The sequence below is a fragment of the Lasioglossum baleicum genome, chromosome 4 (genome assembly GCF_051020765.1).
Source record: "Lasioglossum baleicum chromosome 4, iyLasBale1, whole genome shotgun sequence".
NCBI lineage: Eukaryota > Metazoa > Arthropoda > Insecta > Hymenoptera > Halictidae > Lasioglossum > Lasioglossum baleicum.
This window is the reverse complement of record NC_134932.1, coordinates 20,307,709-20,331,904: the sequence shown is the minus strand read 5'-3', so window position 1 is coordinate 20,331,904 and position 24,196 is coordinate 20,307,709. Positions and strand designations below refer to the sequence as shown.

The 24,196-nt window shown below is 41.9% G+C and overlaps 1 protein-coding gene and 1 long non-coding RNA gene across 4 annotated transcripts in view; one reads left to right on the top strand and one right to left on the bottom strand.

Annotated features, from left to right (window-relative positions):
- Rhogef3 (Rho guanine nucleotide exchange factor 3) overlaps positions 1–24,196 on the bottom strand; it is a 244,696-nt gene that overhangs the window by 207,523 nt on the left and 12,977 nt on the right. For 2 of the 3 annotated variants that reach the window (XM_076422055.1, XM_076422058.1), the window contains exon 2: positions 16,268–16,381. In XM_076422055.1, coding sequence (XP_076278170.1) covers positions 16,268–16,313 — 46 coding nt within the window. In that variant the 5' untranslated portion in view covers positions 16,314–16,381. Of the gene's footprint in view, positions 1–4,973; positions 5,427–16,267; positions 16,382–24,196 lie in introns of those variants that run through there. The other variant, XM_076422056.1, reaches the window with a different exon arrangement.
- Positions 5,712–23,134, top strand: LOC143208064 (uncharacterized). The gene is made up of 3 exons (XR_013008827.1): positions 5,712–5,895; positions 22,234–22,422; positions 22,540–23,134. It is a non-coding gene; the product is annotated as an uncharacterized LOC143208064 (long non-coding RNA).

Here is a 24,196-nt window from a genome sequence, read left to right as displayed (position 1 = left end):
GAAAAGGTGAATAGAGAGAGGGCCTGCAAAAGGATTAACTTCGAGTTATACCGTACTATATACATGGTGTCTCAGCTTGAAGGAGGCCACCAAAATATCTCCTTTATTTTTAATGGCACAAAAAAATATTTATGGCACAATTTAAATGGTATCGAAAGAGAATATCATAGAAGAACAATTTTTTTTATCCGGTTATTTTCTCATAGTTTTTTCCAGATCATCGTTATTTTTTATCGGGAAAACTTATTTTTTTCTTATTCCATCTTGTTAATGACTTAAGCATATTCAAATGTATTTTTTCAGCCGCAATAAGATGGAATAAAAAAAGATAAGTTTTCCCGATAAAAAAATAAATATTTTTTGTGCCATTAAAAATAAAGGGGATATTTAGGTGGCCTCCTTCAAGCTGAGACACCCTGTATAATAACAATACAATACTAGCATTAATAAATCCTGTATTAATTCAGTTTGAAGAGTCTTGATCGAAAGGGATTGAAATCTCCGTGCGAAGAGAACGTGAATGTGAACGAATTCATCGATTGAAACGACGTACGAACACAAAGAAAAACCTGCGGGGAAAAAATAGTTGTGCGATAGGGAGCACGTAAACCCGAAATGTCGTGTATTTCAACATGGCTCTGTAGACCTCGCGTGGATTTCTGTGTCGTTGTTGCGGCAAAAGGGAGCCGGGTGCCGTATATTCCTGCGAAAATCATAGCGGCCGCGATGGCGGCGTTGTTTCGTAATTTATCCTCGGTATCCGCGGTATCGTTTTATCAGGATGACTAGTGCTTTCCGATAACAAGATATCGACCCTGGGCGAGCTCACGAAAAACCGTTCCTTCCTGTACCGTTGCCGGCGATCTTTGTTTTTCAATATCGCCGTTCTGCTAGTCGACGCATGGACACTTTGTTTCGGCAACCGAGCCAGCATAAGGATGCCAATCTTTCAGCAAGGTTATGGATTTCCTCCGACTTCGAACATTGAATCTGGGCTATCTCGGCGGAAATATGGAAACGCCGCGGTCTTATTGAATGTTACTTTACAATTCGAGATACCGAAAGAAGAATGTCGAAAGGAAATTTAATGGGTGCATACTCAAACTGGAAACAAAATGTTAATGCTTAGTGCCCCAAATAATAAATGCATAAAATCCACAGTACATTAATGATTAATTTACTAGATTTTAGTGCAAAAGGTTAATAATTTTGGTAAATTGATAAAAATTCCTTCAACCACTGTTTCAAGTTCCACCTACACATTTTCGCCATAAATGCGTGAAGTCTACTAATAATATTTTGCGAAACTTAATAAGATCTATTCGAAGCACTTTCTTAATTCCACTAATTTCAGACCGCCGAATCGATCCAAGGCAAAAAACCTGAGTAGATTTTTTTCAGTAAACGGTGGCTGCCTTTTGCAGGAAAACGCTTATGTTTCTTTCCAGAAGGATTATACGCAGTAAGAGAATGGACCCGAATGGAGTTCTCGGGAAGGAGGAATTAATAAAAGTCATATCGGGTTTGCCAAGAAATACAAGGAAGGGTTTCGAGAGAAGCCGTCCGAGCGATGAAATAATTTCCCGAGAAAATGTCTGCTCGTCGGATGAACAACAGCTGATGCTGGATCGTTTCCGCAGCGGAATTCATTCTGCCGGGGCACTTCAAAAATTCTGCCTCGCGCACGGGCGTATCAACGTGATTATATTTTGCGAGGCGATCGGTATACCGGGCGGGAACCATTGCAGCTCGGTGCAGCCGCCAACTATTCGAAACATCCTAACCAATCGCTGGGATGGAGCACAAAGGATAGGAATATATCGCGAGTTCGGTAGAGTAATACAATTTACCTGGGCGCAACGCGGTCGGAAGCGGCCGCCTTCGAAAAATATGAAAATACGCAAAACCTTCGGCAAGATGAAAACGTGGCGAGCACGGGCTAACGAGGATAGCTACAGGGGAAAATGAGATTGAACCACCTGGGCTGCGAAAAATATTAAAATTCACTAACAAAGGTGAATGCCAGAGCGTTCAGAAATTATTTTAATTTTAATCGCGCGAATTCACAACGATTCTATAGAATTTAGAAAAATGATTGTCCTATTTAAGCTTTGAAATGTTTCAATCAAAAGCCAGGACAGCTGGAAATATTAAAATCTATGAAGAAAAATTAAAATCAAAGCGTCGAGAATTTCGTTTAATTTCAGTCACACAAATAAACAACGATTCCGTGAAGTTTATAAATGATTCTCGTGTTTCGCTGGTGTAAAAGGTCGACGAGGAATCGTAGATCGTGAGCGTTTGGATACCACCAGCGAGCAAATCACTACCAAGAAGCAAATTAAGACCCGCCTGCTAATTACCGCCGTCTACCGAGTCAATTATGCGATCAAAGTAATTGCCTCGTGTGTCTCCGATTGCCGAATGTCGACTTTTCGCGGCTCAAAGCGAGTAATTTAGTGACGCAATTATACAAGGATAAATATCTCTGTAGTATCTCCGGAATAATTTATTAGCTGTAACGAATACGCTGCGAAGGTTTATGCAAATACACTATCTCAGGCATTGATATCTGGAGAAAAAATTGGACAGAGTTCCAATCCCTGTACTTCATTAGAATCTTTACATTATCGAGTTCTGAAGGCTACTGGACACTATAAATACACAAAGTTGCATCATCTTGTGGATAAATTGTAGACCGTATCGCTTCATGACAAAACTGATGAAATATGAGACAAAAGAATCTAGAAAGATTCGTATTAATTCGAAATTGTTAAGAGAAGAAATTTCGTTTCTATTCCTTGCGGACGCTTCAGAAAATTTTAGAAAGCTGTCTCCTTGTAGGGAACCGGAAGCGACTCTATGAATACATAAGCTTGCATAATGTAGTGGATAAATTGTAGACTGTGTGGTTTCATGACGAAAATGACGGAACATGAGACAGAAAAATGTGGAGAGACTCATATCAGTTTGAACTTGTTGAAATTGTTAAGGGAAGAAATTTTGTTTCTGTTCCTCGTAGACGCTTCAGAAAATTTTAGAGAGCTGCCTACTTGAATGGGAACGGGAACGCGAACCGACGAGTGACTGTTAAAAGAGACGTGGAAAGAGAACAGTTTGAAGGGTCTGGAATCATCGATGACAAGTTTCGAGCGGCTAGAATCGCGTATACTCAAAGACGACGAAAGTTGCGCAGATGAATCGTGTTTTGGGTAGCCCGAGGCTGACGGACAAGGGCGGTGAGGGAGAAAATAACAATCACAACGGGAGTTACGCGTCGTAATGTCTTTAACCATTCATTCTTACGTTAGACCGTATACAGGGACACATTGGAGTAGGCTTGACGAGAGTAGAGGATTGCTCTCGAGGCAGAGAAGTGACACGAAGTAAAAGAATGGCGGAAGAAGGGGAGAACATGGAAGAGAGTATTCCTCTGTTATGCATGTAGGAATGCGTTGTCGCGAGCCGCAGCACTGATTAATAATGCTCCTCTATGGTGACAATGGCGACTGAGAGCAGAAGAACACGGTAAAGGCGTGGTGAAGATGAAGTTGAAAGTCCCTTTTACGAATTACGAAATAGATAATCATCGACGGGCCGGCCGAACAATTGATTTCGTTGCCTCGCACGCGGAATAACTATTACCTGGAATTATTTTTGTGAAATATAATGTTATCTTCATATTTTTATGCTACTTGAAAAATCTCATGTCTGTAATGCTAATCATTAGACCATGGATTGTATGCATTTATGAAAAATGCTGAATATATCGAACTCGGAACAGTGAAAATTCCTCGTCCAAAAATTTGTGAAAATATTTTGATCATAACCAAAAATCTCAAAAAAAGTACGATGATAAACAGACTCGTGTCTTACAATGAAAAACCCCCAAAGTTAGCCTAAAGCAGACTAGACTAGACCCTTTAAGGTGCCTCACCCTGTACGTTACAATCCGTCTACCTTCAACCAAGTATCACCGTATTGTTTATAGCTATAGCACGGAAACCCAACAATGAAATAACGAAAAGGACACTGGAGCAATGTGTATCTTCGAGTCTCTCGAGCATTCAAATTAACAGGACAAACCCGTTGTCGCAATATTTTCGAGAGGCGAAGCCCCGCAACCGACTAAGCAAACAGCCTAACACTTTGACAGATTATTATTCGTTCCATCGCGATAAATCCCGTTAAATAGTCGAGCAAACAGTGACTTCGCGTGATTCAGATCAAAAAGAACTGTGTCCTAAATCAATCTTAACGCCGGCGAGCACGAATCATTGCAGATTTAGTTTGAACGATAAGAGGGAGATGGGGAGGGGGACAAACGATGCTTCGATAAATTGCCAACTATAAATAACGCTGTACGAACGCAGCCACCGAAATTGAAGTACCGCAAAAACCGCATTCGACCCGGTTCTAATGGTACTAACGGCCCCGAGCACGGTATATTGTGCGGTTTCGTCGAAAGTATCGCGCAACGGTCCCGTTGTAAACGTCATAACATAATTGAAAGCGTCGAGCAGCCTGTCCACCGCGTTGGCCAGGCTGCACGAAGCGCAATTCCGGATCGGCGTAAAAATTTCGCTGAAAAGAAAGAATGACGAAACCGCGAATGGAGCACTCGGTCCCGACTTCTCGTGAGGAGACCATAAAAAAAAAAGGAACGAGCGCCCATTCGCCGGGCGAGAGGAGGAGGCCGTGAAAAGGTTAATCCAGCGACAAAAGTGCGACCCAGAAGGAAGCAAGGTGCGCGGCGGGGTCATTGTCCTCGAAAAGGCGCGTAGCGCGATACATTCAGGGAGAGAGGAGGACTCGTGAACCGACAAAAGCTCGAAATCCCGGCAGACAGCAGCGAGGCTCGCGGCCGTTTTTCCTCGCGAGATCGTCCGGAACGACGGTGTCACGCACGGGGTCCACTTGTGTACGTGTGCGCGCATGGTGTAGCGGATTCGGCTGCCCAGGCTGACATTTACCGTTCACACGAAACATTTGTCATCCATGGCCGGGGGAGGCAGCGCCGGTAGAGAGAACTCCCGTTCTCCTCCGGACAGTGATCGCGAGAAGAAGCCGGTGGAAAACGAGTATCCGAGACCGTTGGAACCCGGTGGGTCGGGCCCGGCGGTGTCACGCGTCACAACATTGCATTTCTCGGTGGGGCTCACACGCGATGGTTACGCAGCGAGACGCCGTGCGTGCAGGTGCAACGAGAGAGTGAAACTCTTGTCGTCGTCATGCTGCGTTGGATATCGAATCGAGTCCTTGTCACACAACGTGTTAAGTCGCGTCACGAGCGTCGCGATTCCATCAATTCCATCACCACACACCCACTGCACGTAAACGAGCGCCGAAGGAGCGTACCGGCCGATAAACCAGCCGCGGTCTGGTCTCTCTTCTTTCAGCCGCTTTCGGCCCGAGCCGGCCCGAGTAGTCGTGCTCCGCGAGGAGAGAAGCTCCGGCTCCGGGACGCGACACGTTGCACACTCCTGTTTCGATCTCTCTCTCTCTCTCTCTCTCGCTCTCTCTCTCTCACGCTCTCTTTCTCTCACTCTCTCACTCTGTCTGTCAGGGCCGTGCGAATGTGTTGAATGGTGGCTGATACAGGGGGCTGTGCTCGAGAAAAGGGGGAGGGACGTGGAGAACGTGCGAGATCCGCGTGTGTCTTTTGGGCTGCCGGTCCCAGCGTTGACTGCACCATCGGACTCTATCGCGCTACTCGCTACCACCACCGATAGCACCACCACCACCACTACCACCACCACCGACGCTGCCGACGCCGCCGACGCCGCCGCCACCAACGTTACCGCCGACGACGACGACGCCGTCGGTTCCCGTTGCCTATCGATTTTTCCGCGCAGCCTCCGCGGCCGGAGCACACAGACCGTCGACGTCTGCTGGGTAGTTCTAACATCGTTGTCTTGCTACTTTAACCCTTTCTCTCACCTGCGTCGGCTCTTGTTTTTGGTCCCAAGGGCTCCTACAACGGATTATTTTTCTTTTCTCTTAACATGGAACAGTGCTGAGAAGTTATCCTAACTACCCTACCCCCGGTCTCTCTCTCCCTCTCTCTCCCTCCCTCTCACTGTTGGAGTTTCTACTCCCGGATTCGAGATTTAGTATAGTATCCTGTCTGGACCCTTTTGGCGGATTCGTCTCATGTAATATGAATTTCATGATTGCGACATGGCATTCTGTTCGGTTTGCTCTGCAAGTACCCCAATGGTGGGTTGTCTCAACGGCGCTGCTTATTTTTTTTTATTTTTAACTTTGTTTTTAGTTCCATTGATGTCCTCCGGTGGAGACCGCTCTTTCTGTTTAGAAACATGTAGGGAAAAAATTGGTTTGACTACTTCGTTGCATTCTATGCGTTAGGACAGACATGATTAGGCTTGAGATATAGTGTTGCGTGTGTCGAGACCCTTATGGTAGCTCTGACACCCTTCACATGACTTTCTCGGGTCAGTGGACACGAAGTTGAGTTTGGTTTGTTCTGGACGTACCCTCGTGCAGGATTGTTCCAACGTCCCTGCCTGACACTTTAACCTTTTCTCTCGCCCAGCTTTGTTTTAGACCCATTGACATATTCCAAAAGGTGTTGTTGGATATTCTTTGGGAAAATATGGGAAAAAGTAGGCCTAACTCTGTAACTCTGTCGCCCTCTATATGGCTTTCTCGGTTCAGTTGACACCAGCTCGAGTTTGGTTTGTTCTGGACGTACCCTAATACATGACTGTTTTAATCATTCCCATCACCTAGCTTAGCTTTATTTATAAACTTCCACTTGTGATCTTACGTTATCTGACCATTTTGTACATCCAGGTGCAAATGCAGGCCGTAATGAAGAAAACCCCATGTTATCGAGCACGTTGATCACGGTTTCTCGTTGTTTAAGAAAACAGCGACGGGCCAAGAGGACTAAAAGCGCTTTTACGATCGCAGTTTAGCCCGCGATTGCTTTCTCAACGATTTTATGGCTCCTCCGACCCCCTTATTGATCGCGTTTGGTGTTGATCTTTCGTCCGCGTCCTCGTCGCAACGCAGTTTCGAATCTCCTCGACTTTACGAGGAACTTGCGTCCCATTGCGCGCGATAGACGGCGTTCGATGATTTGTATCATCGAATTGTTATGGTTACTCGCAAGATTTTCGCGATAGTGGGCTCGATCGTGGGCGACCACAAAGTGATCTCTGATAATGTACAACGTTCCTGTTCCGCTTTATTACGCTCCCCATATTAAAAAACTTTCAAGCGTCCGGCGATCCTTTTCTTAAAGAGTAGTCAACTTTCGCAACAATGGGCGGAGGGTGGAGGGTACCGAGAGAGAGAGAGAGAGAGAGAGAGAGAGAGAGCGAGAGGGAAGTTTTCTTTTTTTCGAACAAACGAGACCCGAAAGGAAGACATTCTTATCCGAAAAAGCGAAACGTCCCGGCGATAAAATGCACGATTTTCTGGAAAGACTTTAGCAGAGGGGACGAAAAAACGAGTGAATAACGGGAGGACCCTTCTTCTACTTTCGCATTATGCGGCCTTTTATTCGTTTCTCCGCGGCTTCGTTGGGCCGTGGTTCCTTCAAAGCCGAGAATGGGATAACAGTCGGCGTTCTCCGCTAACGAACGAGCCGGGAATCCGCGCCGACCTCTGGAGGATATTTGTGTTCGTTAGAGATAATCGATGCAAAACACTCGAACCAATTTCCCGGCAGAAAATTTCGGATTTAAACGGATGCCGCCGCTCGGCCAAGCGTAATCCGAAAACTGATTTTTCTTTGGGAAGGGGATAGTTACTCTTCTATCGGGTTATCCCGAAATCCTGGGAATTCATCTTAAGCGTCTACCAAGTGCTGAAACCCCTTTGAAAACGAGAGGTTTCTCATGACTCTAAAGGAAGGAACTTACATTCTATTTCCACGCGAGCTCGTCATTTTCTCGCTGAATTGGAAATAAAGGTTTCTTCCGTTCAGGATGTCCCGACAGTCATTGTGCAACCAGGTGACTACTTGTGAGAATGCGAATCGAAAGTGTAGAATGAAGTATTTGCGGACGAAGCTTCGAAATTCGGCGAACACGCGTGCAATTGAATAGAAAGTGGCCAGCGTGTCTGCTCATCATTCAGACACACGCAAACATTTTATTCTGCAGTTTAGACATATTTTAACAGGAGGGATTTTGTATTTGCAAGTAGCCGCAAATGTATGTTCAACATACATTTTCTCGTTTTCCGAAAATTTGTACATCCTTAAATGGCCATACTAGTCTTGTCTTCATTATTGTTTCTATCTCAAAAAGTTATTAAGATGGCTTCTCTTAGGCAATCTAGTGGATTGTGTCGTCGCCTTTACCATAGATACTGAACACGCCCATATGTGCAAAATCCATCGAATGAATCGGTATTACTTTCGAACTGAATTTACCTGTCGAGCAACTTGAAACAAAAGTTGTTTAACTCGGGAAGGATCATTAGGTAGTAAACAAAACATTTTCTCAGATGCTTAGGGAAACGCACCTTCATTTTCTTGATAAACATTTATATTATACATTATACATTATTCTAACAAGTGGAGAAAATTTAAAATGTCCAACACGACTGCGCGGACACATTACATGTCCTCTACACAGTATGCAAGATTTTCTGACCCGATAACTCAAAACGAAACAGAATACACGAACTTGACTGTGACAACGAATTCCTTCGAGTGCATCGACGGTTAATCGATTACCGAGAAGAACCATATACGTATTGCCCGATACGGAAAGCCTGGGTCTCCCATGATCGTTTTAAGTACTCAACGACCAGCCTGAAATATGTATTAAGAGATAGTTCGGACTTCGACGTCAATGCGTCGAAACTTCGAACATCTCGTGCAAACTATGGAAATAATGATCTACATAAGGTATTTAACAGGTATAACGAAACTTGTTGAAAACACGAAACTTGGAGCATAAATCCCGTCATTATGCTTGAAGTATTCGTTCGGGCAAAACTCCAATTTCAAATAAATCTTATTAATCGAACTTTCTAACGAACTTTGCAAATCTGCTATAACGAGGCGTCGGGAGACTCATTATTTATCACTATTCCATCGTTACTAACACATACAATCGAGAAATTTGTAATTGGTTGAGAAAATATGATGACCACACATAGTGGTTGATTTAACCAACAAGTTTTATTTAGAAAATAACTGTCTTTGTTTAACGTTAGTGTTTAACCCTTAGCACTCGAGTGGCGACTCTGAGGCACCATTAAAAATTGCTGTACCATTATTGAAAATATTGTTTACATTATTAGATGTGTAGGTATCTAAATAATTACTGAAAATTTAAGTATTTCATAAGGTATAATTATCAATTTCATATCCACCAAATTTAAAATCTCATAAAGAATGGCATTATTTTAGGTCAGAAGAAATGTTTAATTTTCAAGTTAAGAAAGCTCCGAGCGCAAAGGGTTAAAAATAAAGCATGTGCAACAACCTAATACTTGCATGTGAATTGTAATAGAATGCAGGGATTAGCGAAGTTCGCCGTTTCAACGTAGGGATGAATTATTTTAAAAAAAAGCGCGAGCAGCCATAACGAAAAGTAATTTGGCGTTCGATATCCGAACGATAAAACGAACGATAAGTGCGGCGTTAAAAAGAACAAGAATCGGGACAAATCACCCACACCCGACGCGGCCCGGTCTGATCACGGACAGATGACTCTACTTGATGCCAGTAGTGCTACTCAATCTGTGACCAGACAATAAAGGAAGTAACGCTTACGCCAGCGGGTTTCCAGCGATAATGGGTGATCTTGGAAATGGAAAAAGCCGAAGAAAAGAATGTTCGGGTGCGCCTCCCCATGCACGAAGGAGGTCAACGTGAAATGGCGGACCTTAAGTAGATAACCGATGATATTCTCGCAACACTTAAAAATTATACCCCGTCGAAAATAACCGGCGGAAGATAAACGACAAGACGTTTCCACCCCGGGAACAACGCGTCCCGTGGAATTCACTGTTTTCTAAGCAACCGTTTACAGGATTCTCACTACGGAAAATTCAATTTACGTCAGGAATCGTAGTCCGAGACGGAGCTAGTCCTGCGAAAAGGGTCGTTCCACGGGAACCGGCTGAAATTTAATTTTTCATTGAGGCCCCGGCGAGCGGCCGACAAGGATTAATTAAATCTATGCTCGAAAAGGTGACCTTAATGAGATAGGATTCTTAAATTGAAATATCCTCGAGTGCGCCGATCTCTCGTTCTCAAATGGATACCTGTATCGTACCAGCGGAACAATAGAACGGTCATGAAAATAAATCTGTTCCGCCTGTAGATACAATTTCCGTTTCAAGAAAACTGCAGAAAATCTACGTACTTTTCTTCTTTAAAGCGAGAGTTTCGTCTCGATAACCGACTTTTTTCAACAAATTCTTGATTTTCTTTCTTGGCGATGGAAAAACGTTTTCTAATTTGGTTGCAGACAGAAGTATGCTCTTTCTTGCGACTCCTTTAACTTTTAGCTACCAAAATAGTGAGCGCTTTAAATATATCAATTTAATCCCACCGCTTGGAAATCAGGTGCTGAACCAATAGAACAGGGACGCGTGGAAATATATGAAGCTGGGAATTTTTTTTATTGCGATGACGCACGAAATGTTAGTTGTCGTAGACTCGTGCGCGGAAGAATGCGAAGCACTGTTTCGAAAGTGCACGTGTGTACATATACCGACGTATATGCCACGGCCACATGCTCGCGACGATTCATAGACCGTATTCTGGCGAGCGAAGTCCAACCGAGTATCTCAACGTGAAAGATTTTTCGAAGTGAAACGATAAAGGGACATTCTTCGAAGGACACCAGGAAATGGGGATAAGGACGGGTGCGAGGGGCATTCAAATAAATTCCGGAAACAGTAAATCTCCTGGAAATCTCTCTTCGAGACGGTGGAAGCGGGGCAAGGATGGATGGATAACCACATAAGAGGCATACACTCATGTACGCGATAAATACGAGTTGTAAATGGGTGGGTGTATGTATGTTAAATATATGCTCCATGGGTGTTCGAATTGTGGCCTTGTGTTTGCGAAGTCGCTACTGCTACATAGTTTGCAGTTTGCACTACTCTGTTAACTTTGAAATAAAATGCTCTTTAACTTCATTGGGTTCGCTTTGATATAAAAACTCAATGGTCACATATGACCAGCTTTACAAATATGTTCATAATTGCTCAAAGATGCTAAAAAAATTATATAATAAACATGCATACTTGAATTAACTAATATAAATTTTATACAATAATCACAAAATTCTATCGCAGACCAATTCCTTTTGCATACGGGCTCCAAGTCAGATACGCAGCACAGACGACTGTGGAAAGTCTCAAGGATCCAAGGATCCTCTGTAAAATCACGAAATCTCTCGAGCAGTTTGAGGAACAACGTTTTATTCTTCGAGGACCAAGTTCGAGCTAATCTCGAATATCTCCGAGAGGTATACAAGCTAGACTGCCAGGTCACTGGACAAAAGATATATTGAGTTTCCGTGTATGGCGTCAATTTCTGGAACGCCTATCAATAATCTTAGAATTCCCAGCCGGTGGAAGAAATGTATGCGCATTTATCGTTACATAAATTCAATTTTTTCCAAGTCTGTTGTCTTCAGCCGTTCGATAAGTACGCACCCTTTAAGGACGCATTAGGAACACCCCTCGCTCGTGCGCATGCGCACGCACTTATTTCTTGTACTCATTTATTAATTAATTATAGAGTGTCTTTTCCTGTCTCTGCCATGCTTAATTATTTTATTATCCGTAAAAATCTTCCAAGATACAATTTTGGTTCAGTCTTTCTATAATAGATCTTCCATCAGCCAAAGAGATGTTTCTCTCAACTTTTGGGAAATGAGCTATGGCATTGGGAAATTGCATAAAGATCCACAGTCCAGTCATGATAAAGTTGACATAGGAACATTTAACTACGTATCGCAAAATCCTGGGAACAAACTTCGCGAGTTGTTATAGTAAAATGTGGTGAAAGTCTAGAGCAGAATTAATTGCAGTTGCAAAATAAACAGTTTAATCGCGCGATTTATAGTTTTAACATGTGCTCAAAATGTTAGCAGAGTGAAATGGCGCGCTCTGTATATCGCCGAAAGTAAATGCATACAACGTAGACCCAAGCACAGCTGTGGGATATTGTTATAACCTATTGTTTACTGTACCAAACATAGTTTCTACCAAACCTTCGAATCTTGACAAACAATTAACAAAGAGAATCTTTTACAGATGACGAGCGGTCGTGAAATCAGCATTCGCCTCTGCCTTTTCCATTTACGCTTTCGTCAATTTTCATCGAAGGGACATGCAAATTCCCGGTAAATATTCGCGCAGCTTTTAACGACGCGACGCGACGTCAAAAAAATGACTCGTACTTTATACGGACGTCGCTGCATTTTTCATATAACCGGAAAATTGATTTCATCTGCCCGGCGGATATTCTCCAGCGTGTCTCTGATAAACTCGTTATTTTCATTAGGATCGTTTAACACCGATTAAACAGGAACGACGCTCCGCGCCGTTGCTCCTGCGAAATGAGCGCGAATTTTCGATATTCTTAATTGATTTTCAGCGGGGCAGTTCTTCGCGCAGGGACGCAGCCAGTAGTGTGCAGTGTGCACTCGAGTTTATGCGAGCATGATTTGAATTTCCGCTTTTCCTTCATTCGACCAGGAGCACCGATATTTTCGCGGTGTCAGGCGAGGCAGCCGTCTGGTCGGCAAAATGTCAGGTGCCCAAATTTAGGGAGATTAACTCGCCGAGCTGTACGGCTGCACTTCCATTTAGACGCTCCCCGTATAAACGTCTTAATCCGGCTCATTAGCACGACGTATCTTCTCGTAACGCGCCGATTTCTGCTACCGGCTTTGACCGTACGAGGAGAATTGACGTTAGTGACAAGTAATTAAAAATTAACATTTTTTGGACAAATTATTTCTGGAATTAATATCGTATAACCATAGCAGGACAAGCCTTTATTAAACCATTACTTATCGGAAGCCTATCGGTATCATTCTTGACGACTGGTCTATACCAAAAGGGAACTTGAAAATTTCTTTAAAGAAAAAGCCTGGAAGAAATAATTGGATTGATGATACAGTTTGTTAAAACATTCAAAACTTCCCTGCACAATGCGTTTCAGTTTTCAACAACAATTGTATAAAAGTAGATTTTTAAACTACCTCTTTAATGTTAAATGCTACTTACTGCTAAATGTTACGAAAATTAGGACTCCGTTGAAGACGTCGCGTCGCTGAAGTGGAATATGAAAAGGGTTTTTAACGCGGTTTTTGAATGCTGCGGCGAAGACAAAAAGCCACTTTATCAGGTAATCGCTAGCCATAATTAAAGTTTCTCCGGCCGTTTCGGTGAACTCGATCGCGCAATGTACACGGAACCACTGCGGCGGAGATCGTCAAAAGCGGCATTCACCGGCAATTTTGATTTCAGGGATTTCAATTAAGGCAGCAGCTTTAATGCGGCTCTCGGTCAATTTGCGCGCGGTAAGTTTCTCAACTTTCGTCCGAGCCCCCTGTATAACGGCTGGCAACGCGACATAGTTTCCTGGGCCAGTGAATGAAAATGCAGCTAATACTTTAATAACGGCCACTCTCTGTGTACAATTACATTCCGAAATGACTGCCTCGCTCGTTGCGACAACAATTATCACGACTTTGCCGGGATTTGTCAAAGCCGATCCTCAAAGGATTGTTTTCCAATGACGATCTGTTTAACCATCTGAAGCAAATTTATGGTGATCTCTCGAAAAGGATAACATTCGCCATTCGAGAACATGTCTACATCGATTCCTTTCGACAGTCGTCGAGGCTGCCATTATCAAGCGTTTCCTTGCTCACGTTCGTGAACATTGAATTTACTGTCTGTCGTTCAGGAAACCGTGGACTCATCAATTTTTGAACGATCGCCTTTCATGTCAACTTCGCGACCGGAAATGAATCAAAATAGCGCTTCGAACGTGCGCGCTTAAACCGTCTGCGAAATTCCTCGATATTATTTTATGAACATTAACGGCGTCGTAATTTTAACAGTTTATCTGCTGGAAGCCTGTTAAGAGGATATCCAATTATTGTGCTCTACCAAAAGGAAGTTTATAAATCTTCTTTTACGTAATTCTCAAGAACAAAATTATTAGATTACGTATTTCTAACAAATCATCGTCGGCACGTACTTACGGTAGGTTCTGAAATTACAAGCGAGTTGAACAGGAAAAAAGGAAATAGGTATACCTATGTATATGGTCCAGATAATTAGGCTATCCTAGATCCAACCTAATCACTCTTTGCCGCTATGAAACTATAAAGCAATCTATTTCGGGGCGCCAGAGAAGTGGTTTAAATACGCCAAAAGCATAATCCAATTTTCATATCAAACGAGCGAACTCTCGTGCGGAGAACGTCATATTTGTCCGCGAAGATGGCGACTATTTAAAACTACAGACACCGTGACAGATCGTGGGCGGAGAATTCTCGTTTGAAACGAAACTCCGTTCGACCGAATGTCCGACGCAAAAAATGTACAACGCGGAACAACAAAATGGCGAGTGACAGCAGATCGATTCACGCGAAAAATGGTGGACTAAGCGGAAATCAAGGTAAAAGATTCCGCGACATTGAAAGAGCAAAAGATTGCACAATCGGTTATACAATTATTTAAATGTTCATTCTGAGACACAAACATTTCCCACGCGATAAACGGAAGATCGAGATGATTGATTAAAGTCATCAAGGTTTAGTCAACGTCTATCTTGATATTGCTAAATCCTCGACAATCCTTCAAGTCCGTATGAGGTCAAATACTGGAAAACAAACTGCATTTACCGATGCATCGAGCTGCAAAACTATTAATATTACTTCGCAATCGGTTTTATCGTATCATTAAAGCGAAATTAATATTATCGAGTCGGAAGGATTTCTTTATTATTTTTGCCCACGCTAATTTTCCTTGCTGCAGCCCCGACTCGGCTGTTTCGTTTCATTGCCGGCATTTAATTGCTTTGTAAACCGCTTCTGAACTTCCTCTGTGGCGGGGAAGCATTACGACGAAATAATTTGTAACTTTTGAGCGAATTAATTCACGTCGAGAATACTCGTCGCGATGTATTAAAATGTCCCGGGCGTGCTCCATTGTTACGGGAAATTTCAACGCGGTATTTAATTAATCCGTGAATGCTCTATTTATTTGCGGTGTAAAACGAAGACGCAGCGAATTGAGAAATGGACGGTGAAATACACGTGTCCGCAAGATTGTTCAAACCCGCGGCCGCGGCAAGAACTTAAGCTAATCAACTATTTCATCCATATTCCGAGGGAACTTCGCCGGCTGAAGTTTTGCATGAACTTCTCGAATAAGAAATCTTCGCTGCGTCTTCCGAGGAGGATAGAAACTTTCTGAGTAATATGTTTAACACGAAGACCCATAGAAACCGAAAGAAGATAAATGGAACCGATAACTCGATGTTCCCACGGATGATCGAATCGATAACAAGAGGAAGATCGTCCTCTTCCATTCTTCTTCTATCCTCTAACGAGAAGACGGCGTCGAAGTTTATTGTCTTCGATAAAAATGCAGGAAAGAGCATGTTATTACGCGAATCTCGATCGAGATGTCCATGGACCTGCTCCAAGCTGTGAAGACATAATTGAACTTCGGCCATTCGCGAAGTTCCCGTGACTTGATCCCCTAATGGGCCGTAAAACCGGGATTACGTCGGACGCTTAAATTACCGGCAACGCAAAATGTGTGCATATGAGCTCGTATTTCGGCAGCGACCAATAACATAACTTTTTCGCGAGAGCCGTCCCATCGATCGCTCTAAATAGAAGCCGAAGTCGTTTCGGATTGAAACACACGTACGGATCCGGAAGCAATCATACTGAGGATCGTGTGTTGGTGTACATGGCCCCGTTTCTTACAGAATAAACTCAATTTAATCCAGCGCCGGGAACCGATGGTCCAGTGTTAATGGAATTCAACCTGCTGGGTGCGTCACGCTCGACCAGGTCTTCGGACACGATTGAGAAATAACTACGGGGCTCTCGATTTATCGGAGCGTGAACGAAAAAACACGTCCGGCGTAGGCGGGACAAAAGGTTGACACACAAAGTAAACAAGTATATGACGACCTCTCGCGTAAGAAATAAATAAACAAATAACGGTGATAAATCACGCCGGTCTGCTTCGCGCTCGATCTAATGAAGACAAATGAGATTACCTGCGTCTTTGTCCTTCCCCGCGCAAAGCAACGTTGTTGACACCATGCAGTATGATTTACCATGGACTAGAACCAGCTGCAGTTAGAGCTGCAGGGAACAGAGACCGGGAGTATCTGAAACACGTGAACCAGACAGAACGGTCAAAATTATAGCTGTTTTTATGCAGTGGCTCTAAAAGGTATTAGCACATTCCGATTTCCATAAAATTGTCGGTGTTTAGGACCCAAACATATCCAATCTTGGGTCCACAGTCTTGAGTTATGAATCTCTCAACTCTGAATTGAACTGATTAAATGTGTCTGATTGTCTGTTGAACTGGCAGAAACCTCTGAATCCTAAGTTTGACAGTAGAAAAACTAATGATTTTTACATGTCACACGCCGATTGTGTCGACGTCAATTCACATTCCCAAAAGTTACGTATTTAATACCAAGTAATAAAAGTCGGTGGACATGCAAGGAAAGTTACGAAACCCGGGTGCAACGGGAAGTTTTACAAAATTTAGAGGGTGTGAGTGGATAGGAGTTCATGCATGTGTACTATTGATATTCGAAGGACGGCCACGTTACGTCGGAGCGAATTATGTGGGTTACTAGTCCAAGGTCTAACTTCGTTCGTGTCCTGGAACATAAGCTCGTTTGTACCCTGGATAATTTACCAGGACCTCCGATGACCTACATTTTTAGTTTGTATTGCGGTTTCATTGTGGTGGTCGATTGAACGTTAATCGTTCCGTATCCCGAACAACGTTAAAATGCAAAGCATTAAATGAAGACGAGTTCGGCACCTCACGGCTGAATGAGTTCTATCGATTTCGAGCAAATCAACCGTGGTTCTCGCAGAAGGAAGTTGTTCCCGAACGTGCCTTCGCACTCTACGACGTCTGTCGATACGATATTCAATTCCATGGTATTGGATTTCCCTTCTCGGTGGTCTGCAGTCAGACTACAACTGCAACTGCAGTTGCAGTAGCTAGCAACGATGCGGTTCTATCAAGGGTCCGTCAGTTCCCTTTTCCCTCGCTTCTCTATTTCGACGTTCGGTAGACAATGCGCCCGGCAAAAATGTTTGCGAAATCGGTCGGTGACCTCGTAACCGGCATCGCGATGAATTATGCAGCTTGTTCAATGCATTTGATCCGCAACAGATGCATGTGTTCTCCAAATACTGTACACAACAGTGCGTTTTCTAGACTATGCAATACTCTTTACACAGCAGCATTTGATAGAATCATTTAGATTCAATTGGTTTCTATTGTTTCTAATGTCTATGCTCGTTTTATTGTTTCTATTCTCTTTATTTTGCGAGGCTAAATTGAGCTTCAATGATTTAATAAGAAAAGTATTAGCACACTAATTTTTCTCCCATCTTTTTTACGACCAACAAGAACATTATTCGAATGATCAATCCTTGTTCTCGGAAAATGTGATAAGTCGGCGTTTCCGATAATTAACTGGATATCTCCGCATTTTAATTAGATCGGGTCGCTTAATAAAGGCAAATTTATGTCTCATTCAATGCTGTTTCGCACATTAAAGATTGTAATATACATACAAGCGATCGGCGATAATAAAAGCGACACGAACGCGGCTGTGTGCTCACGATAAGAAGCTCGTCTAATTTCTGACGTTGTTGCCTAGCATCCATTATTAATTCCGTACGTAATAATAGGAGCCCCGCCGCTCTGCATCTCGCAGTGACGGGTAGCTTGAATTCGCAGTCGGATTAAAATTCATACGGATCCTTGGAAACAAGTTGGGTTACCGGCTAGTTATCTCCCAGATAACGTTAAATATCGCGATTTCAATGAATGCGAGAATTAATTAATGCAACGTTACTCAACTCGCTCAAAAATTTGATTTACGATCATGGCAGACGGTTTATACAATCATGCGCGTTGTGTCGCAGCCCGTATACAAACTTACTAATTATGATCTTGCTAATAAATTAGGAAAATTTCATGCAGGATTTCGAGAAGCCCAAAATGGAGAGAGAGAGAGATATCTCAACGTTACAATTTATGAGAAACACCTTCTAAACATAGCCGCTTGCTTTAACTCGGTAATTAAAAATTCCCCAGCTCCACAACTTGTTACATGCCATCGATTATACCGTAACTTTTTTCTAATTTATTGCCGATGATAAGCGGCGGCAAACACTTATCGCACCGTGAAGCTTTTATGCTTCGCGGATGATATACGAGTATTTTATGCTTTAGAAGACATTAATACATTTTGGATCCGGCATTATGTTATTTTTCTTTGTTCCGCTCACTTTTATATCCGCTCCAGGATACAAGGTTGACAGACTAAGGATCTATGGCACAATGCGATTGCCGTCTGGACAGAATTGTTCTTTCGCATGATTAAAGAACCGTGAAAAGCGTGTCTGAGCGTGGCAGATTGTTGAACACAAAGCGGAGAATTTTTTATCAATCATTTTTGTTGCGTTGCTCTTTGAGAAAATTCTTTGGCACAACAAGATTCACAATATTAAAGTACTTGTCATAATACGGATTGTCATAATTTGTATTATGCTGAATGTATTGTAGAAGAACTGTGTATTATACACTGTAATTTTAAAAGCGGTTTCTTCAACACGTCTTGAAATCGCAGTCTTTAGCAACCAGACTTTTGTATTTTATTTCTTCTGTCTTATGTTCACTTCTACAAGAATGTAGCCAAGTACGCAGCTATTTACCAAGCATTTTCCTCAATTTGCAAGACTGTCGATTTTTCTGGTTCCACAACAAAAAGGATGCATGGCTCAAAGGAGGGAAGTGAAAGGTCCTATGACGTCAAACTTCTACCTACCTCCCATCTCGTTTGCATTGATCAGAATTACTTTATTCCTAAAACCGCATGACGTCAAAATTCTACCTCTCGTCCTTTTTTTTTGTTGACCCCAGCGGCTTTACCGTTAAAATCCGACGCCTAAATATCTCTCTAAAGACGTTTCATTCAAAGAAACAAAATTTACATGAGTAGTCAATGAAGCACGTTTAACGCTCACATTTTTATTACTAATTCATTATACTGTCTTCACATTGTCTCCGCATACCACTCGTATTGTCAAGGAATATCACTCGACCGCCCTCTCTTCTGATTTTGAAGAAACTTTACAGATTTGTAATGCAACCAAAGATAGGCGAAACGTGGATGGAGAATTTAAGTTTGAGGGGTGAAACCGCCGTCTGAAAGCCATTTATAAGACTATCTTAGAAACTGAGATAGAAGGTACAGCAATCTGATAGCGCTAGCTGATTTCTCACTCTAACTCCGAACCACAGAGCTGGGTAAAATAGTATTTTAAATAGTATATAGTAAATAATCCTATTTATTTTAAAATATACGTACTACCGTAAAAATAAAACATTTTATTATCGAAATTGCATATCTTATGTAAAATACTATTTTCTTTAAGCAAAATAAAATCTAACATATTAAATAGTATTTGAAATATTTATTTCGCCAAATAATGTCCACCTCTGCTCTGAGCCTACTTAGCTTGTAAAGGGTTATCACCGAGCAGAGCGAACTTGCCGTTGATATAAATACACCGAAGGCGACTGAGAGATGCAAAGAACGCTCACGGACCCCTCACCGTGCGAATCGTCGTCGCGATACTTGCTCAGGAAAATCCGATCCAAGGTCATAGCGGTCTTGAAAGTCCAATCAAACAGTCGATACACCGATCGAGAGATGTGTCGGCGGATAAGAGTCCGGTCGTCGGAAACGAATCTCGAAACGAGAAAACGAACGATCGGGAGAAATCGCGGAAGGGAGGGAACACCAGCGATTTAACGGAATTATTTGCATAAGGTGACGCACGGCCGCCGTCCTTATCTCGAGATTCTGCAACGTGTTCAGAGTGGAGAATCGATAACTGCTTGAATTATGTATCGTTAACACAGATGGATTAATTGGCAGCTGGCAGATTGATCTCTCTGCAGACAAACGGCTATTTCGATCGAGCCGGTTAATTTATTTACACAGGGAAGGAGTACACGTTGCCCGATCGCCTGGGAGAAGATTCGCGCGACGCCTTTCTTCTGTCTCGCGAACGCCGAAATTATCGGCGCATTTATTTATTTACACAAAGAAAGTGCACCATTCTTCCACGAATGCCCCGTCTCGAGATAAAAAGTATTATGGAACAAACACCATTAGCTTTGTATTCAAATTCGCGGCCGTTTTCGCGCACGCTTCATAAATCTTGCAATAATCTCCCGGTAAATCGCGAAACAGCGCGCACGCGGAAAGAAGCGTCAAGCCTCGAGTTTCAAGGGAGTATACCGATTTTGAACTTTCAGATCAGACAGACCTGACCAGACGTGCGACCGAGCACGTCACGCTGATCTTCATATCAAATAAACAACCAGTAATACCAATCAGCCTATCATTAAAACCTGCTTCTAAACATTAAGTTAGAAGAAAGTGCATTCCATATCCAAGTGCACTTCGACAACGTAAGTATCCGTAAACAATGGGCCTTTTATAGGCAATTTTATGAAACCTTTCGCCGAGTAAGGATTCGCCCAGCAAAAAAGCCCGGATAGTGTCGCTACCCTTCGCGGGCCTAGAGTGTCTTTTTAAAAATTCATTAAGAACACAGGCGGTACGGTTGGTAGAGGTTATGATCTCTTACGACCGGTTCTCTTTTTTTCTTGCTTCCTCTTTATCGTGCACTTATAACACCGAGTATCCGGTCACGAGTGGTGCTCTCGAACGAGGAATCTACTGTGGACAGCAGAGATCTGCTTTTCGAACGCTTATCCTCTAATGATCCCTTCTATTGTACAGCGACAGCCATAATTGCTGTCTACCCTGCTCCAATCGTCCCGGTCTCGTAACATTTGAATGCTCGGAGTCAGGCGGACGAGTATTATCATCTTCGGCGTATGTAGGTACTGTCCAAAGCTTGCCCAACGAGTAAAACCAGTAACTGCGAACCAACCCGAGGAAGAGTTGATGCAAATTTACGCTCTTACCGTAAAATTTTTTTAAATCACGGGCCGAGGAATTTTCTTTCCTTCGTCGAGATGCTAAACTGGACGTAAAACGAAGGTGCATTGACTCTTAATTACGAGATGGATCCTGCAGTATCACAATCTCAGTTACTTTTACACATTATTCAGCTGGTATTTTGAAGTGAACAACTTCGTTAACATTTTATTTATGATAAATATAATTGGACATCGGTATAAGGAATTCCAAAGAGTCTCTAACGATCAAGGATTAAGTTCTATCATATGTTGTAATTTACAATTTTCTGAACCTTCTCATAAACTGTTATCATTGTATAATTTGAACACACAAACAATATGTAGGATAAATGTGCTTTAAGTAGCCGACTATTGGAACGATTGCCATATAGTATAACCAGTGTTGGGCAATAAATAAATTTATTTAAATAGAGAATTATTTAAATAACAAGTTATTTGTTATTTGGATATTCAAATAAAAAGCAAAAATAATGATTTATTATTTGAGCAAGTCTAAATAGAATTATTTAAAAATAATAAAGATAATTGTTATTTACAAATACAATTTCAATTATTATTTGTATTGACAAATAATAAATTAAATTGTATTTTTTTATAGGCAGCTAGGCCGTCCGAACGGGCCCGAACCCTGGCGGCATATCTGAAAAGGTTGCTATAGCAGACAAAAAACACGCATGGGTATACTATACAAAATACAAGAAATAAGAGAAGACCAAAAACTATTTATTTGATTTCCACCTCAATCCAAATAATAAATAGTCTTTTATTTGCAAATAAGAACTACTAAATAGATCACTTCTGGAATTATTTAAATTACTTTCATTTAAATAAAAAGTTTAGTTATTATTTGCAATTAAAATCACACGTTTATTTATTATTTAAAATGAAATTTGCCCAACACTGAGTATAACTTAAAAAATGAAGATAAAATATTTCCAATTTAACGTTATTCATGTGCAGCCAATTAAAGCTTAAAAAGGGCGCCAGGTGTGTTGCTACCAGGAGCAAAAACTCTACATATATTGCCTCCGACCCTTTTCCCAGAAGGTTCCAGGACTCTTCCGCAGCCATTGACTATACGAAAAAAGGGGATAACAAGATGAAATAGGATCACTTTTAACGGAGACAATGCCTAATTAGCCGAAGATGGTACGTATGTATCGTGCTTAGCACGCTGACATTTTGAAAACGGGGACAATAGCTGTAGCTGTTGCGCCTTGATTAGCACGCTGATGTTTCGTTAATTAGATCTCGGTAACTTTGCAGATGCGAACTGGTTTCGAGTGGAGACACGGCATAAATCAGAGGTGTGTATCGGGCCTTATTCAAGACACACCCACAACTGGTGACGCTCGACTGCACTGGACTCTTTCTGGGCCTCGAGCCCCTCGAACGTGATTCGTTACTCATCAACAACAAGAAATAGATTTTGCAGGATATCAAGAGCGATTCGTCATTGCCATGAGACTCGAGATTCAGAACGGCGGAAACGAAATACTCTTTTCATTCATATTCTTTTAATTTATCACCTGTCGAAATTTTCTAACATCCGAAATGTCCATAAAACTGTTATACCCTTTGTTCAAATATTAATACTGCACTGCGGATTTTTATGCTAAATCAAAAGATGTATTTGTTCTTTTAACTATGGTAATAAGTCAGGAATATTGTAATGTACTGTGTAACGTCTTCATACTTTTGTATTTCACCTGTCCCTTTTTGTTATAAATGCACAAAACCCACAGTACAAATATAACGTCTTAATGATAATCATATTTGTAGATATCATCAATTAGGAACAGCTGCAAAATAAAGAAGGAAATTGTAAAAACACATTCTCTGCCTAAAAACTCAAATTATATTATTAATGGCCTTATGAAAATTCAAGTAATTGTTCTCTCATTCTTAAACCGCGTATAATAAAACGAGCCACTGCTACCATATGTATATTATTTTCATCGTTTGATGATAAAATAATTGAATTCAATCTGCGGTACGATCCACATGGTTGGTTACGTAATGTGATATATCGACTGGGCTTGAAAATTGCGGCGTTCTTAATATCGCAACAAATTCCATGCGACTTCACGCAAAATAGCAGATGCATGATGCGATATTTTCGAATCGATCCGGAGAAAATTGATGGGACCCGCTTAGAATAATGGCATTGGTTTCGTTATTGCCATGAGCGCGCGCCGCTGCGTCGCTTAAACAAAACAACCCATTAATCGAAGGCTATTTGGGAACAAATCGGTAGTTCCATCACACGAGTGTGTAAACAATTAACATATCAGTTTCACTTGGATTCCATGAAAAGATACACTAGCGTTGCGTAGCGGTTCCATCGCTGGATTGGGAATAATTAAAAGGAAAACTATAAAATGTTACGCAAGAGTATATTATATAAATAGTTACGTCACAGCTTGAATGTATAATATTCCACAAGTTCGCGCTGCGCAGAACCGAGGTGTCAAGTGAATGGGAAGAAACATTTAACAAGTTTTTTTATATTGTATCGAACCAGCGATTAGCATTTTAAATCACAGCCGAAAACTCTGAGACGTTGAAGGACACTTCTGACGCGTTCTTAATACCCACAACTGGTCACATCAGAATCTATTTTTGTAGCGGGGAAGTCATTTGACAAATACTTATTGACGCATTGTTACATCCACTTTTTATTTGAAGTAGCTATGGAAGTAGTCGTGTCAGTTAGTCATAGTTCAATAATCGAAAAACCTAGAAAGCATTTTATGTTTGTCGAGAGTTCACACATTTCGTTGGAAATTCTGATAGGTCAGAAAGAAATTGCTATCAGCTACGTAATTAACGCGTTGCACAGTATTATACCATATATTATGGATGATTACACAGTCCTGCTCGAGCGTATCGTAAAATCTCGCGAATGGAAACCATTTATTAT